The following is a 23,408-nucleotide window of genomic DNA, read 5'->3' on the forward strand; positions in this document are numbered from 1 at the left end:
CAGGCGTCTGGATTAAAGAAAAAAATCTGTTCATCTCCTGCAAAAACTGAGAAACGGAAGAATTCTGTGCTGAGGATTTGTGAACTTGGCATAGCTCTGCTGTGACGAGTTCTTAAATAAAGTCTTACTGAAAAAGCAGCTCATATAATTCTGACCCTCAGCATGCTGATGAAAGAGCAAGAAACACTCGGGGGAACTGCAGAAACACCCAGGCAGTAAGAGAGCAGCAACAGAGCTCTCAAAGCAAGTTGTCAGTGTGACCTTACTGCAGAGAGAATGTGTGTTGGTGCAAACAGAGCTTCCTTCACCTGCTCTACAGTTCATGAATTTGTAGGAAGAGGTAAAAACAGTGCTTGTCTGCAAGCACCTGGGGTAACTGCAGAGGCCAAAGGTAGCCACCTTGGATTTGGCACATCATAAATAATTGTGCTACTACTACTACTACTACTAATAATAATCCTTGGAGTCTGTACTGAAACTTGAGAGTGTGTAAATTCCAAAGAAAAACAGGCAGATGCAAGCATAACAGTAAAATGCCACAGCAAACCGCAGAACTGTTCAGCAGATTATGCAAAAAAGAAATAAACAAAAATAAATCCTTTCAGGGAAGGACAGAGAATTCAAAGGAGGTTTCTGAAGAAAAAGCCACTCCATCAGAAAGGTAAGCAACTGTACAGGGCCGGTGGGGGGAGAGAACAAGGACATACAGTGCAATCTGGCAAAAAAAGCTGAAATAATAATATAGAAATGATTCTGTGAGAAAATATTTCACAGCTTGATACATTTTGAGGACTACACCTCTACTTGCCATGAGCTAGCTTGTGAAAGCCAATCTTAACCCTTATTTGTGCTTTGTTCACTCAGACTGCTTTTGCAAAAGGGAGCCTGTCCCAAACAGGGAGCACTGCCTGAGACACAAAGATCCAGGAGAAAAGAGTTATACATTACTAGTAAAGAATATAGTTTGAAAACATCACTTAACTCATTCATAAATTATTAACTTCTTAAGGCTTATTATTTTCAGTTTGCAAATGGGGAAGAAAGAGATAGTTTGTGGTCACACCACAGGGAAAGCATTTACCCCCCATTAGGTTCTCTAAACCCAATCTTAATTACCCCTCAGGTACTTACACTCACGCTACTAAGAAAGCTTGTGACACAGGGCAGCTGAGATCTCATTAATAATTTATCAGTACAAACCCAAACAGGTCTTCCAGAGACAAAGCAACGCTATCACTATTTTTTAATCACTTTGGCAACACTATTCCTACACCTCTAAATAAATGAAAGAGAATGTAAATGATTGTGTCAGAATACGATGAGGAGTTTTTCTGACATTTGCTGCCTTTCACATGCTAGAATTCACCTTGAATAGGATGGATTTCCTGACAAATGTTTGTGCTTCTCACACACAGACTTTACAGTGTACTTTCTCATATGACTGTTTTCCATCTGTTCTCTGTACACAAGCTCTTGCTACTGTAGGAGTCTAAGTTAACCTTGTTTTACCTGTACTTGTTACACTATACAAGGGTGCTGTCACACCACTGGGAATGAGTTAGACTCCACAGGGCTGGGCTATCAGGAACTTACCAGCAGCCCTTCTATGGAAGGAAAAACTACTTTTACAAGTTCAGACACTATCTGATGGCTATTCGTGTGGGATCCAGCTTTACAAGCTCTTATCCTTCTAAGTTACATGCCTTTGAGCAGCTTCAGGAGATCAAGTAGCCCACACTAGTGTTATCAGGATTGGGCCCTAAATCTACTTCTAGTTATTACTTATCTGGCTTCTGAAATGTTCTTAGAAACGGTGCTTTTAAACTCTTTCAGAAAGATGCCAAATCATATCAGAATACACCAAAAGAAATTTAAACTAGAATCTAAAGTATCAAGTAATTGCAAGTGAGTCTTTTAAACTCACTTTTACTCACAACACACAGCTTTCAAACTACAGCCATGAAAAATCATATTCTTTTCTTCCATTTAGATCCCAAACAACCACTTTGATATACTTAAAAGTTCTTTCCCCACAAATCAAAATTCACCACCGAGAACAACTGTGTCAACACTATACGGAAATTTGTTCACTGTGTTAAATTGAGCTTCAAAAGCATGAACTGAACATACATTTGTGATCACAAGTAGTGCCTCTTCTTATATCCATTCAAAGTGGTTACCTTATTACAGCTTATTATAAATGTACTGTCTAAAATGCAGCAGCATGACTGTTCCATTTCCAGGCCATAATTTTATGATAATCATATGTAATATATTCATATGTCTACTTCACTGCCTAACAAAGCCAAAATTGGTTTCTTAGCAGATCTGCTTCCCCCATGGTTCAAATTTCTTTGCCTCAGAACATTACTGAAAAACAACATTAAGAAAGATATAATCAAAATTTTACTTTGTATTTTGCACTATAGTAGGCAAGCAAAGGAATACATCATTGGAGGCTGAATTTGGCATACTGACTTTATCAAATACTGGTATCTAAGTGATATGTAAATTATTAAACATGCTATGCAAGCATTATTAGAAAAATGGGGGTAGGGAGCAAGATTATAAATTTATATATGTTTTCATCATCTAGAAATCCTATTAATACTTGAAAACATTGAGACTGTACAGAGAGAATGTGCAGATAAACTAAGACCAGCTTTTAATCTCCTATATTTAACATGTTTTGGTTTTTGCCTAGAACATATTTACGGAAAAGAGTAACTTTTTTTTCTTCATAAATGTCAGAGGCAATTCCTAGTTACGTATAAATCTGACACTAGAACACAGAGAGGTTTACAGGACTTGTAGGAAATAGAAATTCTTTTGATCCCCATCTATTCCACTGGACTGAATGGTTTGTCATCAGCCAAGTCTCCTAAGAACCAAAGGGTTGAGCTAAAGAGGAGAGCTCAGTCTTGCTCACTGCAGCTGTATTACAGGTATTACAGGTATGTGTAATAGTTTTTTTAGAAGAATGTCAGATCTTGAAATCACAGAAGTCTCTTACAGCAGAATAACATCTTATTTTTAAATGACATTTTCAGGTTTTGTATTTGTATTATGTATTTGTGCTGGTTTTAGCTGGAGTAGAATTAATTTTCTTCACAGTGGCTGGTAGGGGGCTGTGGTTTGGATTTGTGCTGAACACAGGGTTGATGATACAGAGATGTTTTTGTTATTGCTGAGCAGGGCTTACACAGAGCCAAGGCCTTTTCTGATTTTTGTGCTGCCACGCTGGGGAGGGGGCTGGGGGTGCTTGAGAGGAGACACAGCCGGGATAGGTGACCTCAACTGACCATAGGGACATTCCAGACCAAATGGGATCATGCTCAGCATATAAAGCAGGGAAAGAAGGAGGAAGGGGGAAGATGTTTGGAGTGATGGTGTTTGTCTTCCCAAGTCACCATTCCACATGATGGGGCCCTGCTCTCCTGGAGATGGCTGAACACCCGCCTGCCCGGGGGAAGCACTGAATTCATTCCTTGCTTTGCTTGTGTTCCTGGCTTCTGCTTTGGAACTGTCTCTATCTCAGCTCGTGAGTCTTCTACCTTTATCTGTCCGCTTCTCTCCCAGGTTCTGCTGCTGGGGGAGTGAATGAGTGGCTGTATGGGGCTTGGCTGCTGGATGGACTTAAACTACGACAATAAAAAAGCACAAACTTTTATTTTTGTAACACATGGAAAAAAGGTCCAACTACAATGACTTTTAAAACCCTGCCATTTTGAGGGGGCATTCTTACATTTGATTGCTGAGGTTGGACTTCACAACCCTGCAGATTCAGCCTTCATTTTTGTAGATAATGAGTTTTAACAGAATGAGTTTTAGGTGACTGTTAGAACCATTTGAATGAGGAAGCTGATAAATGCCCTGATGAAATACTGCAATAATATAAAACACAAAGCCAAGAGGAGCCAAAAACAATAACAACAACAACAACAACAACAATCATCTCAGCAGTGCTATGACATCAAAAAAATAAAGCAAAGATGCATTCGGAAAAAAGCTGCAAAAGTCATGTTAGGGATTTTTCATCCTTCTAAGATTTCAATTAGAAAGAAAATAATATTTTTTTCCCATTACTGATAATACACCACAACAAAAAGATTAATAGCTGCTGACTTAACGCAGACTTTCAAACATTAGCTTTGATCAAAGGAAGTGCTGTAGTGCAAGTCAACTGCCCTAACCCACTTCTCAACTGCCTTTATAGCACTGAGCTGGCATGAACTCCCTCCCCTTTCTTGAATGGTTTCCTTTAAACCTCAAAGCCTAACTGGCTTTGAGGCTTAAGACACAGAAAGCTTTTTCCTTTTTCTTCAAAAGCAATTAAGACGTGAAGTATAATCTGACCTATAAAATCAAGCACACAGGTCTTGATCGTTGTGGGGCTACAGAATGTAAGGGGCTCGACAAGAGAAGTTAATCGTGGCTCAGTAACTGCAAATGGTTTTACGGTGCCTCCAGATGATGAGGTCAGTCTGCTGAAAGAAAGGTAACCAAGGGCTAATCTATCAATGGCACAAATTTGTCAATAAATGAGGCTATAGAGGGATTCTTACTGCTTTACCTTTCATTGCAAGCTCCTCCTTCCTTTCCATGCCTTGTTATTAATGAGCCTGCAGAGTTAGGAAGCCAGATTTCCCAGGACACCACGGTAATGGCTGTGGGGTGGGGCAACACAGACTGCAGTAATCATGAGGCAGAGGAATGGACAATATTCATGGACTTGCAAGAGTCACAACTGGCTTCAGAAGATATAATGGATTTTGCGAGATGTGGTCTGAGAAACCTATAAACTTCTTGGTCTGTTTGGGCAGACAAAGTGTTTCCAGACAAATGAATAAGGACTATATCTGAGTTTTTCTTTTACTGTCAGCTAAAAGGGATTGCAACTTTGAATGGTGAGTGCTGCTAACAAGAAATAATTAATGGTTTTACAGCTGGTCTTGCCAAAGCCCTGAAAGATAGAAAATCTGGGAAAGCCCACTCTATATGAGCATACTTTTCATGGCTTTGTCCACACACTTTGTTATTATATGAGGGATCAATAACAAAGTAAGTGAGCAACAACATTTAGCCTTCATTCTTATTTCACAAAATTACTTCACCCACTTAGTCTGCAAAAGGTAAGGCAAGCAAAGCCAAGAAAAGTCTCTTGAGTTTTCTTAACATGTGACATCTCCAAGAAAACCCTTGTCATAAAGCTGTGCCCTGCAAAAACCTCTGCATGGGCCAATTCTTAAATTCCCCAGAATTCTGAGCCTAATTTGAGTGCTCTGCTCAAGTGCTACACTTGCGTTTGAGCTGCTGTCCTCCCCTACCTACCTAAGGCCCAGGACCAAAACAGCTTTGATTCCCTAACAAGTACAGCTAAAAACATTTGTTTTGCTTTTCACATGATGTAATAGCATTTCAAGTAATATCATAACCCCATTCCAGAGACAGCCAGTGACACTAACAATTCCATCCAGGAAAAAAAAAAAATCCTTAAAGGCTCTTCCCTAGAAGAATATAGATAAGAAAAGGGAAAGAACAACGAGGTAACAGCAATGGCAACTCTGTAAATGTGTTGTCTAATAAAGTCAAAGTGTATTCTTATACACCTGTAATGTGTATAAGTAACTTGTAATGTCAAACTCATTTCATTAGCATGCTTTAGATAAAACAGTTGTATGTACCTAATTCTGCAGCTGAGAAGTCCAAGGTAAAAGGGAGTTGATTTGTCAGGCAAGAGTGCACACAGTGGGGAAATTCATGAACTGAAACAGAAAGCCATGGTTTGTAGTTTCCTGCTATAACTACTAGCACTAATTACTAATTAGTAATTAGCTAGTACAGATTTTTCCTTAAAGTTCTGAATGAAATATTAACAAGCTAGTAATTAAGTAATTCAGGGTCTGTTTGCTTTAGTGTTTGCATTAGCATTAACTTTAGTATTGTAAATCCAAAACCTGACTCACTGATTTATAAACATCCTTGTAAATTCATCAGAGACATCCTCTGCTTTCCTTCTACTGAAGTTAAATTATTCTGAAACCCCTTTCTATGCATTAATGGTATCCAAGGTGTAACAGGTGGAAAGAGAATGTAATGATGTAGTAAAAGGCAGTAATTGTACCTCACATTATTTTCTAAAAGAACAAAACATTCTTGTCTCTAATCCTGCTTTTGCATATTCCTTTACATTGCTTCTATTATAGACCAGCCCCTTCCCTACACCCCATAAAGGTTTAAAAGAAATGCTACAACACATAGTTCATCTGCTCCTGCAACAACCACCATGCAATCAAGCATGGCTAACCATGACCCACTAATGAAATGAAGCAGAAGCTGGGTTGCACTTGTGTGTATCACTGTTAAATTACACCTGGGTAGGTTAATGTACGACACTAATGGGGCATTTTATTTCTTGTGTGGTGCAGCAGTAACACACAGGCAATGGGCAGCTCCTCGGGGCAGTGAGTACCACAGTCAGAATTAACCACCTCTGCAAGACTGCCCCGAGCCCTGGGCTGGGTCAAGAGGTTCAAGAGCTCTGTTTGGCTAGTCTCACTCCTTCCCACTTAAAGCACTGTCAGGGTCTTGGCTGATCCAGTGAGAGTCCATGGAAGAGTTCTGCATGGTTAAGTGAGACATCTGTCTTTCAGCAGACCCCAAGTCATTAATTCTGTTCTGAAACAATGCTGACTTAACTACTTCACGCATGAAAAACAGACAAAAATCCCTCATCATTGCTGGTACAGAATCCAGCACAGCACCTCATGAATCTACCACTGAGAACATGCTCAAATATTTTTTATTACAACACATTAAGCTAAAATCAATAGATTCATTTACTGAAATGGATTTAGTACTTCAGCTAACCAAGGAAAGTAACACTTTTTAAAAAGAAGTGACATTTCATTATAGCATTCGGTTGTAAACTCACTGGCAGAAATTTTTCTGTATACCAATTGAACAGTAACTCACTGAAGTTAGTAACATAAAAACAAAAGTGAATATTTACAGTTCCCATCCCAGTAAATGTGTTGGGGAAGATGAAACAGGAAAGCCTTATAAATATGATTGCCTGACAAAAGATTTTGGGAATATGAAAACTACAGGCAACATCGAAATGAAAGCCACTTTTGAAATACCAAGTCTTAGTTACTGAACAACTAGAAAACAATGGTATGGCCGACTGAAGGTAATCCCCTCTTGATTGAACAATACCCTCTGCTTGCAGGCAGGTCCAAGGGTCAGAGCAGACCCTACTAGCTCAGCAGAAGGGGTCCAAAGAGTAGCTTTTAGAAGTTAAGATGTAACACTCTACAGTAATATAAGAACTCTTATAGGCTGTATGTAAATGCTATAGGATTTGTATCTTGTATTAGATTGGTTAGTGACAATTAGAATATTCAGTACAGAAGATGATTTATTGTATTGTAACCAGGACTTCAGCATTCTAGTCCATTCCATTCCATTCTATTCTCATCACTTCTTCTTCACTCTCATTCCTCTCGCTCTCTCTCTTACTCGCTTACTCTCTTGCTCTCTTGGGCCTGCTCAGAGCTGCCAGCTGCAGCTCTAAGCAGTGCCCCTATACCCACGCCCTTTGCAATAAACCGCATGTTCCAAGATCTGCTTATAGAGATTTCCCGACCGAACCCACCAGAGAACCTACAAAATGAAAACATCTACAGTTCTCAGCAATAAAAAAAAAGTCTCTGCACAATGGTTTTAACAATGCTGCCACGTCTGATCTTTTCAAATATTTCTAAACTATTTTTCCCACAGACATAACATGCTATTGTCTCTACAATCAACCTTTTTTTCATTTGGAGAGAAGCAGAAGTGGCATTTTGAAAACTTCAATCTGCTGAATTATAATAGCACCACTGAGTTCTGTTGTTCTTCACTTTTATTCTCGCTTCATACTAGAAAGACAAAACCACAGTGGTTTTACTATTGTCAAGCAAAAAGTAAATAAATAATGGTTTTGTTGACTATTACATAACAAGATACTGCATCACTATTAGCCAATCAAGTTTTAATATCTATTTCTCTCTCAAATGTGAAACTTTACCAATACTATAATCATTCTGGAAAACTGCCAAAGAAAGGTATATGTGACCCTTGCAATGAGAATTGTGAAAACAAATGTGATGAAATCATTTAAATATTTTACTGTAAATTATACAAATAGAGAAACAAATTAAGAATTCAAAAAGAAATATTCTTACCTGATTTGTAAGCTGTACTGCCTATGTACAGCTTCATTTTCCCCTAGGATTACTGCTTTGTAGATATCAAATATTATATTTTTTTTTTAATTGTACAGGTGCTATTTATCATTTCCTTGGGTAGGAGATCAGCATCCTTCTACTTTTAATAGAATGAAATCTCATCTTTTTGCCTACAGGCCAGTCTTTCATGGGCATAAAATCTAGTTAAGTTACATCTTCCTCCTCATTTGCTAACCTTCTCCAAGAGCCACCAACTTTCTCATCAGAGCTCTAACAGACCCTAAGCTTGCAGGACTTACCTGGTTTTGAAGACTTTTATTTGAGGATAGAAATAGTAGAAAAAATGGATATCTGAAAATCAATTACCAGTAGCTGAAGTAACAATTAAGCTACAGGACTTGTCTGTGGGGAATACTATACTGGAAATGCTCACTTGCAGTTAAAACAGCACTACAATAAGAACGTGGTTTTACTCCAGCCTTTAATCTCATACTTAGAAAAGTCCAGAGAGAAAGGCAAGATGAGTATTTGCACCATTGTATTACTTACTTAAAATTTGGGAGCTAGGTTCTGTATGCAATCCACAGAGAGAGACTGGCACCTCTAGAAAGCAATTTGAAAGATTCAGTGAGGCAACCATCAGCCACTTCTCTTAGAGGATCCCTGACTCACCCTTGGATTCAACTGTTTTCTACCACCTATACAAGGAGCCTGTGGGGTCCACAGTGGCTGAAATTAGATCATGTAACCTTCCTTATAGGTATTCTAATTAGACAGGATATTATCTACAACCCCTTTTCCTTTCAAAGCTGATATCCTGCATAATTATCTCATTTGATATTTCTTCTACTTTCTGTGTTATTGTTTGCAACCCTATTCTTCTTCATTTATCTAAATTTAATCTGCATTTGCCTTTTATTAGCCCTAAACCAGCACACTACCTCTCAATACGATAATTTTTGCCATCAACTGTTTTTTCTCCAATCTTATCAGTATCTGACATTTAAAATATTTCTCATTCATTATATTCACTATTCATTTTATATATACTATAAAGAAAGGTCTCAGAAACAATTTCCTAGTCAAAGAATTTCCCTATTATACCATCTCTCACCCTTTGCAACTTCAACATCTTGATTTATTCATGAGTAATTTATTCTAAAGACATTATCATCTGCATTTCGCAAAGGTACTACAAGTTCAAGCTCATTTATCAAGTTCAACCTCATTTGTTCAGTTCAGATTCAAAATAATTCACCTCTAAAAAGCTTAATAAATTTAGATACTCTCTGCCTATAAACTGTGTACAGTAACAATTTGCTTTCTTTTCCCCCCTCATGCCTGATCTTGGCTGATGTTCTCATTCTTTAAAACAATAAACAACTAAGAAATGGTAAAAAAATGCCTAAAATATCATTTGTTGTCCGTTTCAATTAGAATTAATTTCTAATAGGGTCTGATTTTTATAATTTTACTTAGAATCTATTTTTTTATTTTTTCTTTCTCTGACTGTTATCATGCTACTGCCTTTATTTCACTTGCCTCCACTACCAACAAAAGCCTCTAAAAGAGAAAGAAAAGATGAAGAATTTATTTCAAAAATCAGAACAGATTAATAAAGAACAATTATGATCACAAACATGTCATGAAATGAGTATTTTCTGAAGGAAACAATAAAGATACACAAATTTAGGACACTACTTTCTCTGAGAAAACAATTATCTACATGAAGTTTCCTAAATTGCCTAAAACTCCAAGAAACTTGAGCACACTACCATACTGTCTAAGTATTATATTATAGTCAAAAGAAAATGCAAATGCAATCACATTTATGGAAACTAAGCGCGGGGATGTCTACATCAAAGAAAAAAAACAGTCCCTACTGCCACTCAGTCAAGCATAGGAGCTGGCCCCATAAACAGCTGTTGTCATCAAGGTATCCTCAATTATTCAGAACAAATTACACTCTCTATGTGCAGAGGCACATCCAAACCAGGTTTGACAATGCAGTTGTAACAGAAGAACAGCTGCAGGAACAAATTACCATGTTCAAGAGCTTAAAATCATCATGGACAAATCATTCTCACTGCCAGATGATTTTTGTAAAACATAAGAAAGAAAAACAAAAGATGGTGCCAGCCCCAAATCACCCACGTATGGGTGGCAGAACACTCTCAAACACTGAAGCTTGTGAAAGCACAATGTGACAAAGAGGACGAGGACAATAGCAAAGCACCACTTGCACTACAGCATGAGCAATCTGGCAGTTTTACAATGACCTGATCAGTTATTCCACTGTGACAAGTATGAAGGCTCAACGCAAAGCAGATGAGAAATATCTGCAATATCTATGCTCATCTATTGCTAAAACAAACCTCTCATTTCCAAGATCTTTCTCAGCAATTTCTAGTTGGTAGTGAGCAATAACTTTATGGTTCAGAAACAGAGCTTAAGCCTTTTGTTTTGCCATCTTTTCAAAATGGAAAATAAACGGTCTATTAATGTGTTATTATAATGAGACATAATCTGCATGTTCTAATGCTCACATTTATCACAGTATGTCTCCATGGGCATAGGAAAGCTACCATAAGCACAGTTTGCTTATCGCTTTGAAAATCCAGTTTTCTGTATGACTGTGCCTCTCCGAATGGTATCTGTAGGGGGTCAACAGTAAATACTTGGAAAATTACCAATAAGGTAAGAAAGCAAATGAATTCAAGAAGAAGAAATGCTAAGACAAAAATAAAAAGAAAATAATGAAAACTAAAGTCTCATGGCATATACATTAGCTACTAGTGGTTTCAAATCTCATTATCTATCAAATGAAAGGAAACCGGAAACTCCAAATCAAACATCTGTAATGTGATAAAAACGTGCTTTTTGGCTTAATCTTGTGGGTAGCATGACAAAAGTTCGCCAACCAAAAGAACTGAAGAAAAAAATACTAATGGTGTCAGAGATTAATTTTGGAGGCTTTTCCTAAGAGTCAGTGTTGCTGCTGGATCAGGGGCCACAGACAATACTGTAGGGAAAGGGAAGGTATGAATGTTAGATAGCACGACTGTGAATTCCCAGCATATATGCAAGTGTTGTTTCCTCGGGGATCCTGTGCTGTATGCTATTACACACCCTCTTCCCTTATTAATGCACAACAGTTATACCCCATTTCACACACTTACAAAGTCTCTTGGCTCGTTTATATCCAACAGCTACTCACAGGCTGCTCTTCTTTCAGCCTGTTACTCCTGAGCTTTGCTACTAATCTAGCCACTTCTGCCACTTCCAATTTCTTTTCTTCTTTGCTATATTTCTTTTAAAATTAGTTATATGACTCTGATCAATCTATAAACCTCTTGAGTTTAAGAGACATTCCTGAGAACACCAGCTTCTCTCAGCTTCAGTTAGACTCACAAATTTTTAGATTAAGCCAGAGATGCTTTATTTTCAACATATACCGCATACTCCATTAAAAAATCCATACTGTGTCATTATGGGAAAACAGCTGCAGAATGACTTCAAAGTGAAACACCCATCTTTCTTCTCCTAAATAAACATTTCAGTGAAGAAAACACAGCATGTTCTTTGAAAGAGGACCATAGGATCTCTGGAATATAATGCAATTCTACCTCTTCATGGAAAAAAGATGCATCTTCTAATATTTTTTGTATTATGAGAAAAAACAGACGCTTTCAAGGTAAACATTTAAGAAAAATCCCAAGTTACTAAGAACGGAAGTACTGACAGCCTTGTATAATGCAAGTTGTGGTCAAAGCCATCGGAAAAGATAAGAAGGAAAAACTGACAGGAATACTGTATGTTCATACAGACTGAAATTAAGCTCTATTCCATCAGTAACAGCAGAGGTTCAGAAACATCCAGCTGTAAAATTTCCAAATAAACACAACGAATTTTTTATATCCTTATGAACTAGTTAAGTTTCACAGCGGTGACTGCTTATACTCCAAAATGTCACAGAACCTGAAAAATTCAGGTCAAAAGGGACACCCAGCCAACACCCAGTTCAGCCTCCTGCTCCAGGCTGGTTAACTTCAAAGATGAGGCAGGTTGCTCAGGGTCTCTTCCAGTTAAACTTTGAAAATCTCCACAGACAGAGTTTTTACAGTGTTCTCAGGAAACCTGCTGCTGTGCCAAACCAATCTCCATGCAAAACTTTTCTGATATCCAACTGGAATTTTCCTGCTTGTCCTTCCCCAGGCATCTCTGAGAAGCGTCTGGCTCTCTTTTTTTCTGCAACCTCACTTTAGATGATGGAGGATTGCAATTAGTCCCCTCTCTACCCTTCTCTTCTAAACAAACCCAATTCCTTTAACCTCTCCACACAGGCCACATGCTCTTCCCTTCGCCATGACCTCCACAGGGGTCACTCCAGAGGGGTGGCTTCTCCTGCCCCAGGGAGCCCAGAACTGAGCACAGTTACCCCAGATGTCTCTCAGAAATGCTTGAGCAGAGAACAGGGACCTTCCTCGACCTGCTGGCAATGCCCTGGCTAAGACAACACAAGGTGTGGTTGACCTTTCCCAGTGCCAGGGCACATGGCTGGCTCGGCTCAACTTATGGCCACTGGGACCTTCAGGTGCTGCTCTGCAGAGCTGCTGTGCAGTCACTCAAGACTCCAGCTCACTCTGCCCATGATGCACAACCCTGAATTTGCTCCTCCTGAACTTCTCGAGGTTCCTTTGTCAGCACTTGTTTTTCTAAGCTTTTTGAGAAATGAAGCATGATCACACTGATTTTGTATTGCTAAGAAGCATTTGTAAGCCCAGGAAAAGGAAGGCTTGAAAAAACTGCAATCTGTTCATTTTGACAATACTCATGAAAAGCACGAAGACTTTTTTTTCTCTGCACAGTTAACATAGAGGTAAATAGAAAACAACAAAAAAACCCCAATAAGTTAAGATCTACAAACAATTAGCTATTATTTTAACCTTTCCAGAAGGCTTTGTTTACCCTATGCTTGCCATAAACAAACTTGGATTGATTTTCAAAAAAAAAAAACTACTAGGAGCTGAAATAACAAAATCTGTCCCCCCCCCACCCAAAAAATCCCAAAAACCCAACAAAAATCATAGTCCAAAACCAAGGACCAATTATTCTATCTTTTTGGCAACAACATGAGAAAATTGCAGAGGTAATATTTGTAATTCTGTGGACTTCAATGGAATACTGCATGCTTTACAGAGAACCATTGAGAACCATTTTTTAAACTGAATTCATAGCTATAATCATGACAAAAACCAAAATGGAGCCCGATCCATCAGAAGAGAGTCACTGTATAAATTATAGCTCATTAACATTTTGTTCTTAGGGGCAGTAACTGTGACAGCATACAGAATCACTGCTTCAGTTTTTGCAGTGCTAATGCAGATTTTGTAGTTATTCTCTTTCTGTTTACATCACCAGTTCTAAGGCTAGATTTTTTTTAAAGTATTTTATTTTTGCCCCTTAATATGTCTACAGAGAATAAATATGTCCACTCTATGCTGGCTTTTACTGTAATATAAATGAACATATATAATATATTACTATTTATTTCTATTATTGGTGACTAACATTCCCAGGCAGGACTAAGAGCTCTAATATTCCAAGGTCTATAGAAACACACAGGCAGTCAGGACCCCTTGCCCTTAAGAGTAGCAATTATGATAGAGAAAAGCTGCAACAAACAATGTCAAGATGTAGAGAAAGGTAACGAAGAAGTTAAGGGATAAAGAATTAAGCCATATGCTTTTTTTCTTTCCTAATTAATTCTCAAAGTAATGGTTCAAAAGTGCCTTTCTTTTCAAACTGAGCTAAATTTGATACCTTTAACAAACATGTAATTTAGGAATGAGCAGTTGGTGATTTTTTGCTAGCACCTTACATTTTCTAACTTGCAGTTTGTGCAATAAATTCTCCCTAGCACCTCCCCCACCTTCTTTACAAGATATCAACCGTGTGGGTAGGGCAGAACCTCCCAGAGATTCTGTTACTGCTCTCATGAATTCAGAATTCAGTTATTGAATATGTTCAGATTATTATTTAGGACACAAAGAAAGGCACCTTGAGCTTGGGATAGAAGATTCCAAGACGTCTAAGCGCTCTAGGTTCCATCAGGTTCACTTCGAGTCCTAGAGTGTCCTCCTGAAAACCCTCTCGCTGCTGAGAATTATTAACTTTAACGTAAAACCTTTCAGCATTCCTGCCAAAGGCAAACACAGTCCGTAACCCTATGCCAGATAACTTTTCATGTATCTCAGAGAATCCTGAAGATAAAAAAAAAGATGCTGAATTTGACTCAGTACTGTGGAATGATGTGGTATCAGTGCAGAAGAAAGGAAAGAGTGGAAAAGGACAGGTGCAGGCTACAGAAGGCATTATCTCAGCATTGTATGACTTCCCATGAGAAGACTGTATATTGTCATCTTGTACCAATAAACACTACGAAAAAAGCCTGAATTCCCACTACACTGAGAAATTTACTTCGAAAGATTATCTCTTAATCAGCCCTACTTTTTAAAGTTTTGGTGCTAAAACTGTTTCCATGTGTTGATTTCTGCACGACACACACATATAGGTGGCTACCACAAAAGAGAGAATAACAAAAACAAAGAGAAGGACTTCCTTATGCAGTTTCTCAACAGCCCAATACTAGCAATTCCAGTGGTGCCCAGTACAGCTTCTACAAGTAGCAAGAGGATATGGACATCCTGCTCTAACATCCCACAAAACTCTATAAAACGTAAGAGCCACCCACCAGTTCTCTTGGAAGACTGTTAACAATAAGTACATATAATTAATGTTGATTACTTTACCCTAAAGATGCAGTTTGAACTTCAGAAGAGGTAGATTATATAGCTTTATCCTCATTCTGTGTGTTTTAATTTAGAGCGACCGTGTTCAATGAAATGTAGGGACTCAGATTACCTGGATTTATCTTCTTCTTTCACAATCATCAAATCATATAATTATCACATTCCTTCTCAACACTGTCAAGGTATTTGTTCCTAGTGGAAGTCAGATCCAGATCTGTAGATCTCAAAGCATTCTGCACCTTTCAGAATGAAATTATTTCGGTCCAGCATAACCCATTTATTATCCTATCATTACCTTCCTAAAAGGTAAAAAATCATCTTCTCCTGTTTTCATTCCCCTCACTGTTCAAGTTAACTCTGCTAATGAGAAGATGAAACGATCCTTCTCTGACACTATCTTGGTAAGCTAATCAAGAAGGTTACAACTATTTGTGTTTAATTTGACAGGTCCCTGTTCAACCCAGTGATGTCTCTTTCAGTTTGAAATTACTTGTCTTCAGTGTGAACAACCAGAACCACTTACAGATAAATCTGTATTTCTGTTTTCTCAGGAAAATCTCACTTCAGAGATTCCAGGGCTGTACCATCTTCAAGCTGAAGACATGATTTCCCTGTCATATTCTACGGCCTTTCACATCACAGAAAACACAGTAACAGCACAAGACAGTAAGAAGGTGAGATAGGCAACAAAACCAAAATTCAGGTTATGACTTGACCATGATAAATGAGAAATTCTTTTGCTCTACTGTTTGCTCCGGAAGTGAACACAAAAACCTCTGTGATAATGTATGAAAGTCCAGTAAGCAAAGCACCAAATGATTAAGACACCAACATAGTCTTAGTGGCTGTCAAGAGGCAGAAAGGGAAAACTTTTGAACATTTTTTGCTAAAAGACTGTACAGACCACACTGCTACTGTGGAACTCTGGTTGGACAGAAAGTGACTGTGTGGTGAAAGTTGGACTAATTCTCCCCCTAAATTTGGAGTGGTCTGAAGAGCTGTACCCTAAACAAGGGTATCCCAAGCTTTGGGATCGCTAATTGGTAACAGAAGTCATTATCACCCAGGGAAGAAAAACATGTCGGCTTCAGTTGAGAAATCAGCAGCTTATCCTACCTTAAAAAATAAGCTCTTAAGAGCAGCAAGATCATAAATTCATTCCTGTTCCCTCTCCAGGAAAGGATTGTTTGGTAAATTGTGGCAAATAATTTCAGTAATCAACCACAGATGTTTGACATTGCTGAAGGAGTAATGAGTGATGTCTGACCTGGTTCCCAGACATCAGTTCAGCCTGTGTGTTTGGACAAAGGTAAGGGAGCTATGTTCATGAGGTTTCAGCTCTTGGGAACATTACAGTAAATTCTCTGGGGTGTTGAGAAGTTGCTTGCAGATCTTAAAGTAACGGTGGATGTATTTGTATCTGGAGAGTCTACAGGTTTTGATGTGATATGATCAAAGAAATTATTTTAGGGTGATTACCTGCTGCAAGGCCTCTCTCTGGCAGAACTTTACTATGCTTTATCATGTTTTAACTTAAAAGTGTATTTGCCGAGGGAAAATGAGGCAGCTGGACAAATAACAGCTCAGTACCAAACAACATTCCCAGAGTGTAGGTGGTCAACTTAGCTGTCTCAGCAATCACCAACACTGTTCTCAAGTTTAATAAAATCACAGATTTGGGCTATTGAGGTGCAGGTCAGAGCAGAGATCTTGATTCCTTGCTAGTCCTTGACAGCAAGACTGCTGTAACTCCAGCAGCAAATTTCCCAGAAGCAAACTTAAAACTCAGAATCTTTCCACTGGGATCCTATCATAAAACCAAAATACTAACAACACATTATTTTCATAATATTCTTTTCAATGTAACTGTCCTCATATTCTATTAAATCGAACAATTCTATTTTGAACAAAGTAGTAGTTACTATGAAACTTTTAATAACTACTCTTAAAATACTAAAAATAAAATCGTAGTAATTAATCTTTATTTAAATGGTAATTTAATGTGCTAAGAAGGCCAAAAAATGAAACTAGTCATTAGCTCATAGTAAAGACTGCCAGAAGCTTCATTACTTATTAATAATGGAGAACACAGTGTACTGAACCGCTTCCCCTAACCCCAGAAGCTACTAGGAACTAAACTGCAAAAACTGACAATCCTAATAAATTGATTAAGCATTATGATTTTCTTTATAGATATAATTATTGCATATAATGTAGCTAAGTTTTCATTGTAATCTACACTGATCAAATCTCAAGTTTAAAAACAACATGTCAAAAAAGCCCAGTAACATACCCTTCCATTGGGCAATTATTATGTATGCTGGGACAATGGTTTTAGTTACTTCTAATAAACACAACATTTCTATGATAAAGTTTTTGCTTTAATAGGTTCATTGTTAGCAAAAAAAATACTAACAATATTTAGGGAAAAAAGATACAAGAAAGCTTGCCAGCTAATTTCAGCTGATGACAATACTTTATCTCCTCGATCAAGATTATCACTTACACAAACCTTTTTCATTTCATCAAATTTCCAAGAGATACTTAATAAATACAGCCACTTAAGATCCAAAGAAAGCTGCAAATCATTGCATTGCTACAGAGTTTTTTGAAAGAAAGCAGCAGTGTATGACAGTAACTACTACTGTTACTACTATGAACACAGCTTAAATGGGAAAAGATACTGAAAGCAAACATTTATGGTGAAACTGTTCTACAACAACTTTGAATGTACATTAGAATTAAACAATAATTTAGAATAATTTTATTTAGAAACAAATTAAACTATTAAAAGTAACTACCCTCTATTGAATTGATTCCTTCAATATAACCTTTAAGAACAATCCCCTGGAAAAAAAATGAGAAACCATTACCACAGCAGAATTTTCAAATAATTAATTAAGAGTCTCGGAAGTTAACTGAAACATCCATCGTTTATATAAGTCACTGAACTTCCTGAAACTCACTAAATATTACGCTAGAACAAGAGCAATCACAAACACTGTGCAAAAACTTCAAAGTTCTATCATAAACTCTGTTCAAAGCAGCAACATACAAAATCCTGCAATACCTACGAACTAGCACATTATTAGAAAAGTTAAGTTCCAGGCAGGGAACTAGCCTCTAGCCAGGAACTTTCTTCCCATTTCTTGTATCCATCTGCTACCAGATGCAGGATTCAAAAGCTTCAGGAGTAAATGATTCACATTTCTCTTGCATAATGAAGTACAGATATCAAATACCTATCAAGCACAACCACTGAAAGCAAGTTAAGGAGGAAGATCAGGTAATTTCAGTTAATCTTATCAGTTCAGCTATGTCTCAGAAACACTATAAATATTAATATATATTAATGAATTATTGATATAAGAAAGAAAGACATAGAAAAATCATCCTAGAAGAGATGTTAGTATTTCAAACTCTTTTCCCAGAATTGCCGTCTACAGTTTTTCATCATCAAAGACATTGGTGCAATTACTTCCTGCACAGTTTTGGAAAATCAAACTTGTTTGCTTTTGGGAAGGGATACTTTGATAAGGAGATTTTCTTTTTGCAGTTTTGTAAATGCACATAAATTGAAACATGAATTTATGAGTAATAGCATGGCAGTTTATATGTTTATTATAAATATTTCAAAGACCTGGTAACATTCCTACTTGTCCAACTGAAAGTGCACTAAAATGCACTGGAAGTACTGCTGCCTAATAATGGTCCACTTTGAGTAATAAATCTACACTGGCAGAGGACTGTAGTGGTTTGGGGCATTCCTTAATGCATACATTTGGCAAAAAAATGCTATATCTTAATAGAATACGTAACACTTGCAAATGAACATGAGTGGGTAATTTATATAAAGAGAGAGACCAATCTATCACACAGTGTGTAAAAGCATATTTGAACTAAAAGGTTATAAAGACTCTGCCTTATATATATTCCAGGACTATATGTAGCTCACTGGTCTTTTAACTGATGGGATCATTAGCAAATGCATATTAAACACCTGAAGAAGTGCTGGGGGAAGAATGAAAGAAACCTGTGTCAACAGTTATGAAATACCATTGTGTATCTCCAGAGTACATAAACTTCTTTTTGCAGGACCAACTCAATGTGAATTATCACTCCCTTTTCCTTTTTTTGTGGTGCTGAAAATCTCTATGAAGTTGTGACCCCATCACTCTATACTAGTTCCTCCTGCTGCCATGCAGCAAACATCCCTCTAGAATCTCAAGCAATCAGAGAGGAGCCTCAATTTCAAAAGCTTTTAGTCTGTGTTAACTACATGCCATTTCCCAGTTGAAGGTAGTAACAAGCCACACCTATCAGCTCACCACTTCAACACTGCCTTTAGCAATAGAAGCAAAGCAAAGCAACAGTGTGCAAACATACACCCATATATATGCCTGTAGCTCCAAAAATAAGTTACATTTCACAGAATACAGCTTGTGGAAGTACCTTATTCAAACATATCAATACAGTAATTAAGTGGAAAATAGGCTTTGTTTTTTGAAGGCAGCAACTGAAATTTGATTATCCACTTTACCTATTCTATGGCAAACACAACTCTATGGTCTAATTTAGGATAAGACTACACCAGTGATGTATTACCAAAAAGTCTAGTATTAACTTACTCAAATTAACTGTATGTCAGGTATTTACCAAGCATTGTACCATATATAAAGAACTGCAGACACAACAGAAAACACTACTGTGCCCATATCTTCAACACTATGCCATCCTCTACCCTAAAAAAGGCAACAATAGAAATACATAATGGTATGTAGAACAAAAAAAGAGGGTATTGATTGGAGATACAGGTTGGATTCCGGGAGCAATTAAATAGATTAGGTTTCTGTGGTTTGGAGGATGCAAGATGGGGTAATGTGGAGAGGAAGATAAAAATCAGGAATAGAGAATGACTGCTTACCATTTCTTTTGACATAAGGCCTAGGTTGAACCAAAAAGAATAATTTGGCAATAGATTTAAAAGAAATAAAATAATACCTTAACTCACAATGATGCTATGGCTTTGTACGTTGAAAATTTAGTGAAAAATTTAGTGAAAGGGAAGGAAGTACAACTGAGTCTATTAAGCAACAGGAACGCAGATACCACTTCCAGCAGAGAAGGCCCTGCACGCAAATTGCAGGAAGCTGTCTGCATGCTTTGTATTTATCCTGTTACTGCCCTCTTTCCCAAAGCATTTGCTAGTGATCTGCCACTCAGTCCTGCAGTTGGATCCTGTACAGCATCTCTGTGCAGCTGGCCTGTGAGCAGAAGGGCCCTCCCTGGCCCCAAGTATTAGGAGGAGTACCACTGCTGACTGCAAGTGGCTGAAAGCAAGTGGGGCATTCACCTCTTCTCTCTCACTTCCACCCAGTGGACTTAAATTCTTCCCAGCCATGGAGAAAACCTCCCATATTTCTACTTATTATACTTATATGTGGATGGAGCAGGTAGAAACAGAGCCTCATTTAGAATGGGAAAACAGTTAAAGAACTTTAATAAAGCTTTTAAAGAAGCACTAGTCTGAAGAGTTATCAACAAAAGTATACAAGGTTATTTTTTAAGAAACTTCTGGCAAGATGTTTCAGGCAAGTAACATTTTAATTGTTTGGTTACCAGCCAAACTGAATAATACACGTGTAGGAACTGGGGAGATGAGAGAAAGGGAAATAGGAAGATGAAAAGCATGCATTTCTTATTTTAAAGTAATTTTAATACAGTACCAAGGTTTAAGGTATAAAAAATATTTGCTAGATACAGTTGGGAATACTGTTTAGCAACATAATTAGGGATGGGAAAAGAATACATCTGAGTTCTAGAAATTGTTTCATTTTGATGTAAAACAAAAACAAGGCGTTTAAAATTCTGAAGCACAAGCATATGGACACGATGGAGCAAACAATGAAGCTAAGAGTGCAGAATATGTAAAAATTACAGGTATCATCTAGGACATGGGAACACTTCAGCATTCTAAAACAGACACCACATTTCCACATCGCAGTGTAATGGCTGACATGCTAATGCCTCCCTCTCTTTGTTCTAATGAAAATACCAATGATACTCATCAGAATCAGTCCATATATCCTCGTAAAACATTTTTGTTTGCAAGTGACAAGACAATAACTAATTAGCAACTGGCAATTAGAAACATGAAACTATTACAGTTCCACTGAAGAAAAAGAAACAATAAGTCATAAAACACAAGATATTTTCCAACAATTGTATGAGTCTTTCATAATAAATCTAATAATACTGGGAAAACAATCTGTGCTTTTTACTGCAGAGTCTTCCCTGTCAAGGATCACTTAAAGAACTACAGGGCTTCAAAAGTGGCTTTGCTTTGAAATGTCTCTGACAAGAAAACCTTCTGGTAATTAAACCAGAGTCAAAATTAATCAAAAAATTATTGGAAAAACTAAACTTCTTTGACAAGTTAAGTGCACAGATTAAACCAAAAGCAAACCCAGATTCATGGTATGAAGTCATATTGGTAACTCGAATTCTTGAAGTTCTTTAAATCATACAGAAGTGAAATAATTGAAATAGCCCCCTTCCCCACAGTTTATTAATCGTACCTTAATTTGTGCAAAAGGTCTGTCAAAGTTTCCAACATAAAGAAGACCAACATTCTGGGTGAGTAGCCTAAAAAAATGAAAAAAATCTTTTAAGATATCACTTTACATGCATAAGTTTTTTCTGCATCTGCAGTAATTGTTACCAAACCCTGGCAGGGTAACAATCTTCACCACAACAACAAGAGCTACCCTTGCAAATCTGATTACACAATTCTGTTTGGACTACTATAAAAAAGGAAAGATGTGCATTGAAGATGGATGCACACCAGTAATTCGTGTTTATGTTGCAAGCAGCTCTTCAACAAAATCATTTCACAGGCTTCTTTGTGATGGATGTCACTCAGTAACGTGGAAGAATGGCAGGTATGTGCCTTTTCTATTTATTAGAGACCAACAGAGACAAAGAAACAGCAAGAGAAAAGAATAGTAAACACATACACTCAGAGCAGCAAGCCCAAGAGTTAAAACAGATTAGGGCACATAAAAGCATGCACAGTAATAAAAAAATGACATCACTACAAGTAGAGAAAGAACAGAGAATCTCTGTAATATTGTCTAATGGTTTGCTAAATAAAAAGAGCCCCAGATAGAGCTTGTGCTTGCTGTTCTGTTCAAGTCTTAATAAAGTTGCCACGTACACCACCAAGATCCAGAGGGACAGTGGGTAAGTTGTCTCAAATGACTGTTCATACTTCTGGAAAAGAGTTCGATTTCTGCAGACACTGTGCAAGTCAATGCTATCAGTACACAAGCTCCAAATTCCAGAGGAACATTAGGGCACTGCTGTTACGAACAGGCTGACAAGAACATCACCGGCCAGCAAAAAGGGCAGGAGAGCACTGAGCTGCTCTGACTGGATAATTACAATGTTCCTCTTGCTAAGCAAAGTCCAGGCAATCATTCTCTTCAGTTTAGAGCCTCATAAGCATTGCACTGAAATACAGGTTTTTCTTAATAATGAGAACTTTTTTGACTACAAACCCTAGAAAGAGTTTCTGTTTTGATTAAAAGGGACACTGAAAACCCATCATATTCTTCAGTAGCTCCAAGTTTTCATTAAGTGTTTGCAATTTCATATTTTCTTTCAATTTTCTTTCAATCTCATTCCCTTTAGCAATAAGGCCTCACATATGAATTAAATTAAATAGCCACAAATAAGCACGAATGAAGGCATCATTCAGCTTAAGCAATGACACTGAGGTGTCTCTTTCTTACATTATTGAGCATATATAAATATATATATACACACCTATAATTCATAATGAGTTAAATATATTTTTTATAACTAAGCCACCAGTCATTTTCAACTCATTTCTCACCATTGCCAGGCCTGTTTTCATAAACAAAAGAAAACAGAAACTCAGATGGCAGTAAATAATTTTGACCCCATAGAACATACACATCTTAGTATGATCTTGATTATTCCCAGTTCTGACAACAATATGATATGTATGAGTTTAAACTGGTTCACTAACAGTGGGAATTGGTGGAACTCAGCAAAATTACAAAGTCAAAACATTCACACATATAAAACAGTTAAGTAAGAAGAGGTGTTGAACTATCACTCTTCAAAAACCCTTCCATAATTAGATATGGGATATAAAAATTTCCAGTGCACTGACAGAAACACCCAAAAGAAGGAAAGAATAATAAGGATCAGACCACATCATCCACAGTACAGACAGGAAAAAGGATTCCTCCCTTTCCCTATCAGTCTGCCAGACTCCATCGGGAAGACTTGTACTGTTTTGCAATGGTTCAGCACTATATATGTCAGGATAAGCATA

At 37.4% G+C, this 23,408-nt stretch overlaps 1 protein-coding gene across 3 annotated transcripts in view; it reads right to left on the minus strand.

Annotated features, from left to right (window-relative positions):
- The window catches only part of RNGTT (RNA guanylyltransferase and 5'-phosphatase), a 178,720-nt gene that overhangs the window by 12,808 nt on the left and 142,504 nt on the right, over positions 1 to 23,408 (minus strand). Inside the window, exon 14 of one of the 3 annotated variants that reach the window (XM_032105035.1) lies at positions 21,622 to 21,688. The exons of the other annotated variants lie outside the window; for them this stretch is intronic. Within the exon in view, the coding sequence (XP_031960926.1) occupies positions 21,622 to 21,688 (67 nt within the window). The remainder of the gene's footprint in view (positions 1 to 21,621; positions 21,689 to 23,408) is intronic. 3 annotated transcript variants of the gene reach the window in all.

The sequence above is a fragment of the Corvus moneduloides genome, chromosome 3, assembly GCF_009650955.1.
Source record: "Corvus moneduloides isolate bCorMon1 chromosome 3, bCorMon1.pri, whole genome shotgun sequence".
NCBI lineage: Eukaryota > Metazoa > Chordata > Aves > Passeriformes > Corvidae > Corvus > Corvus moneduloides.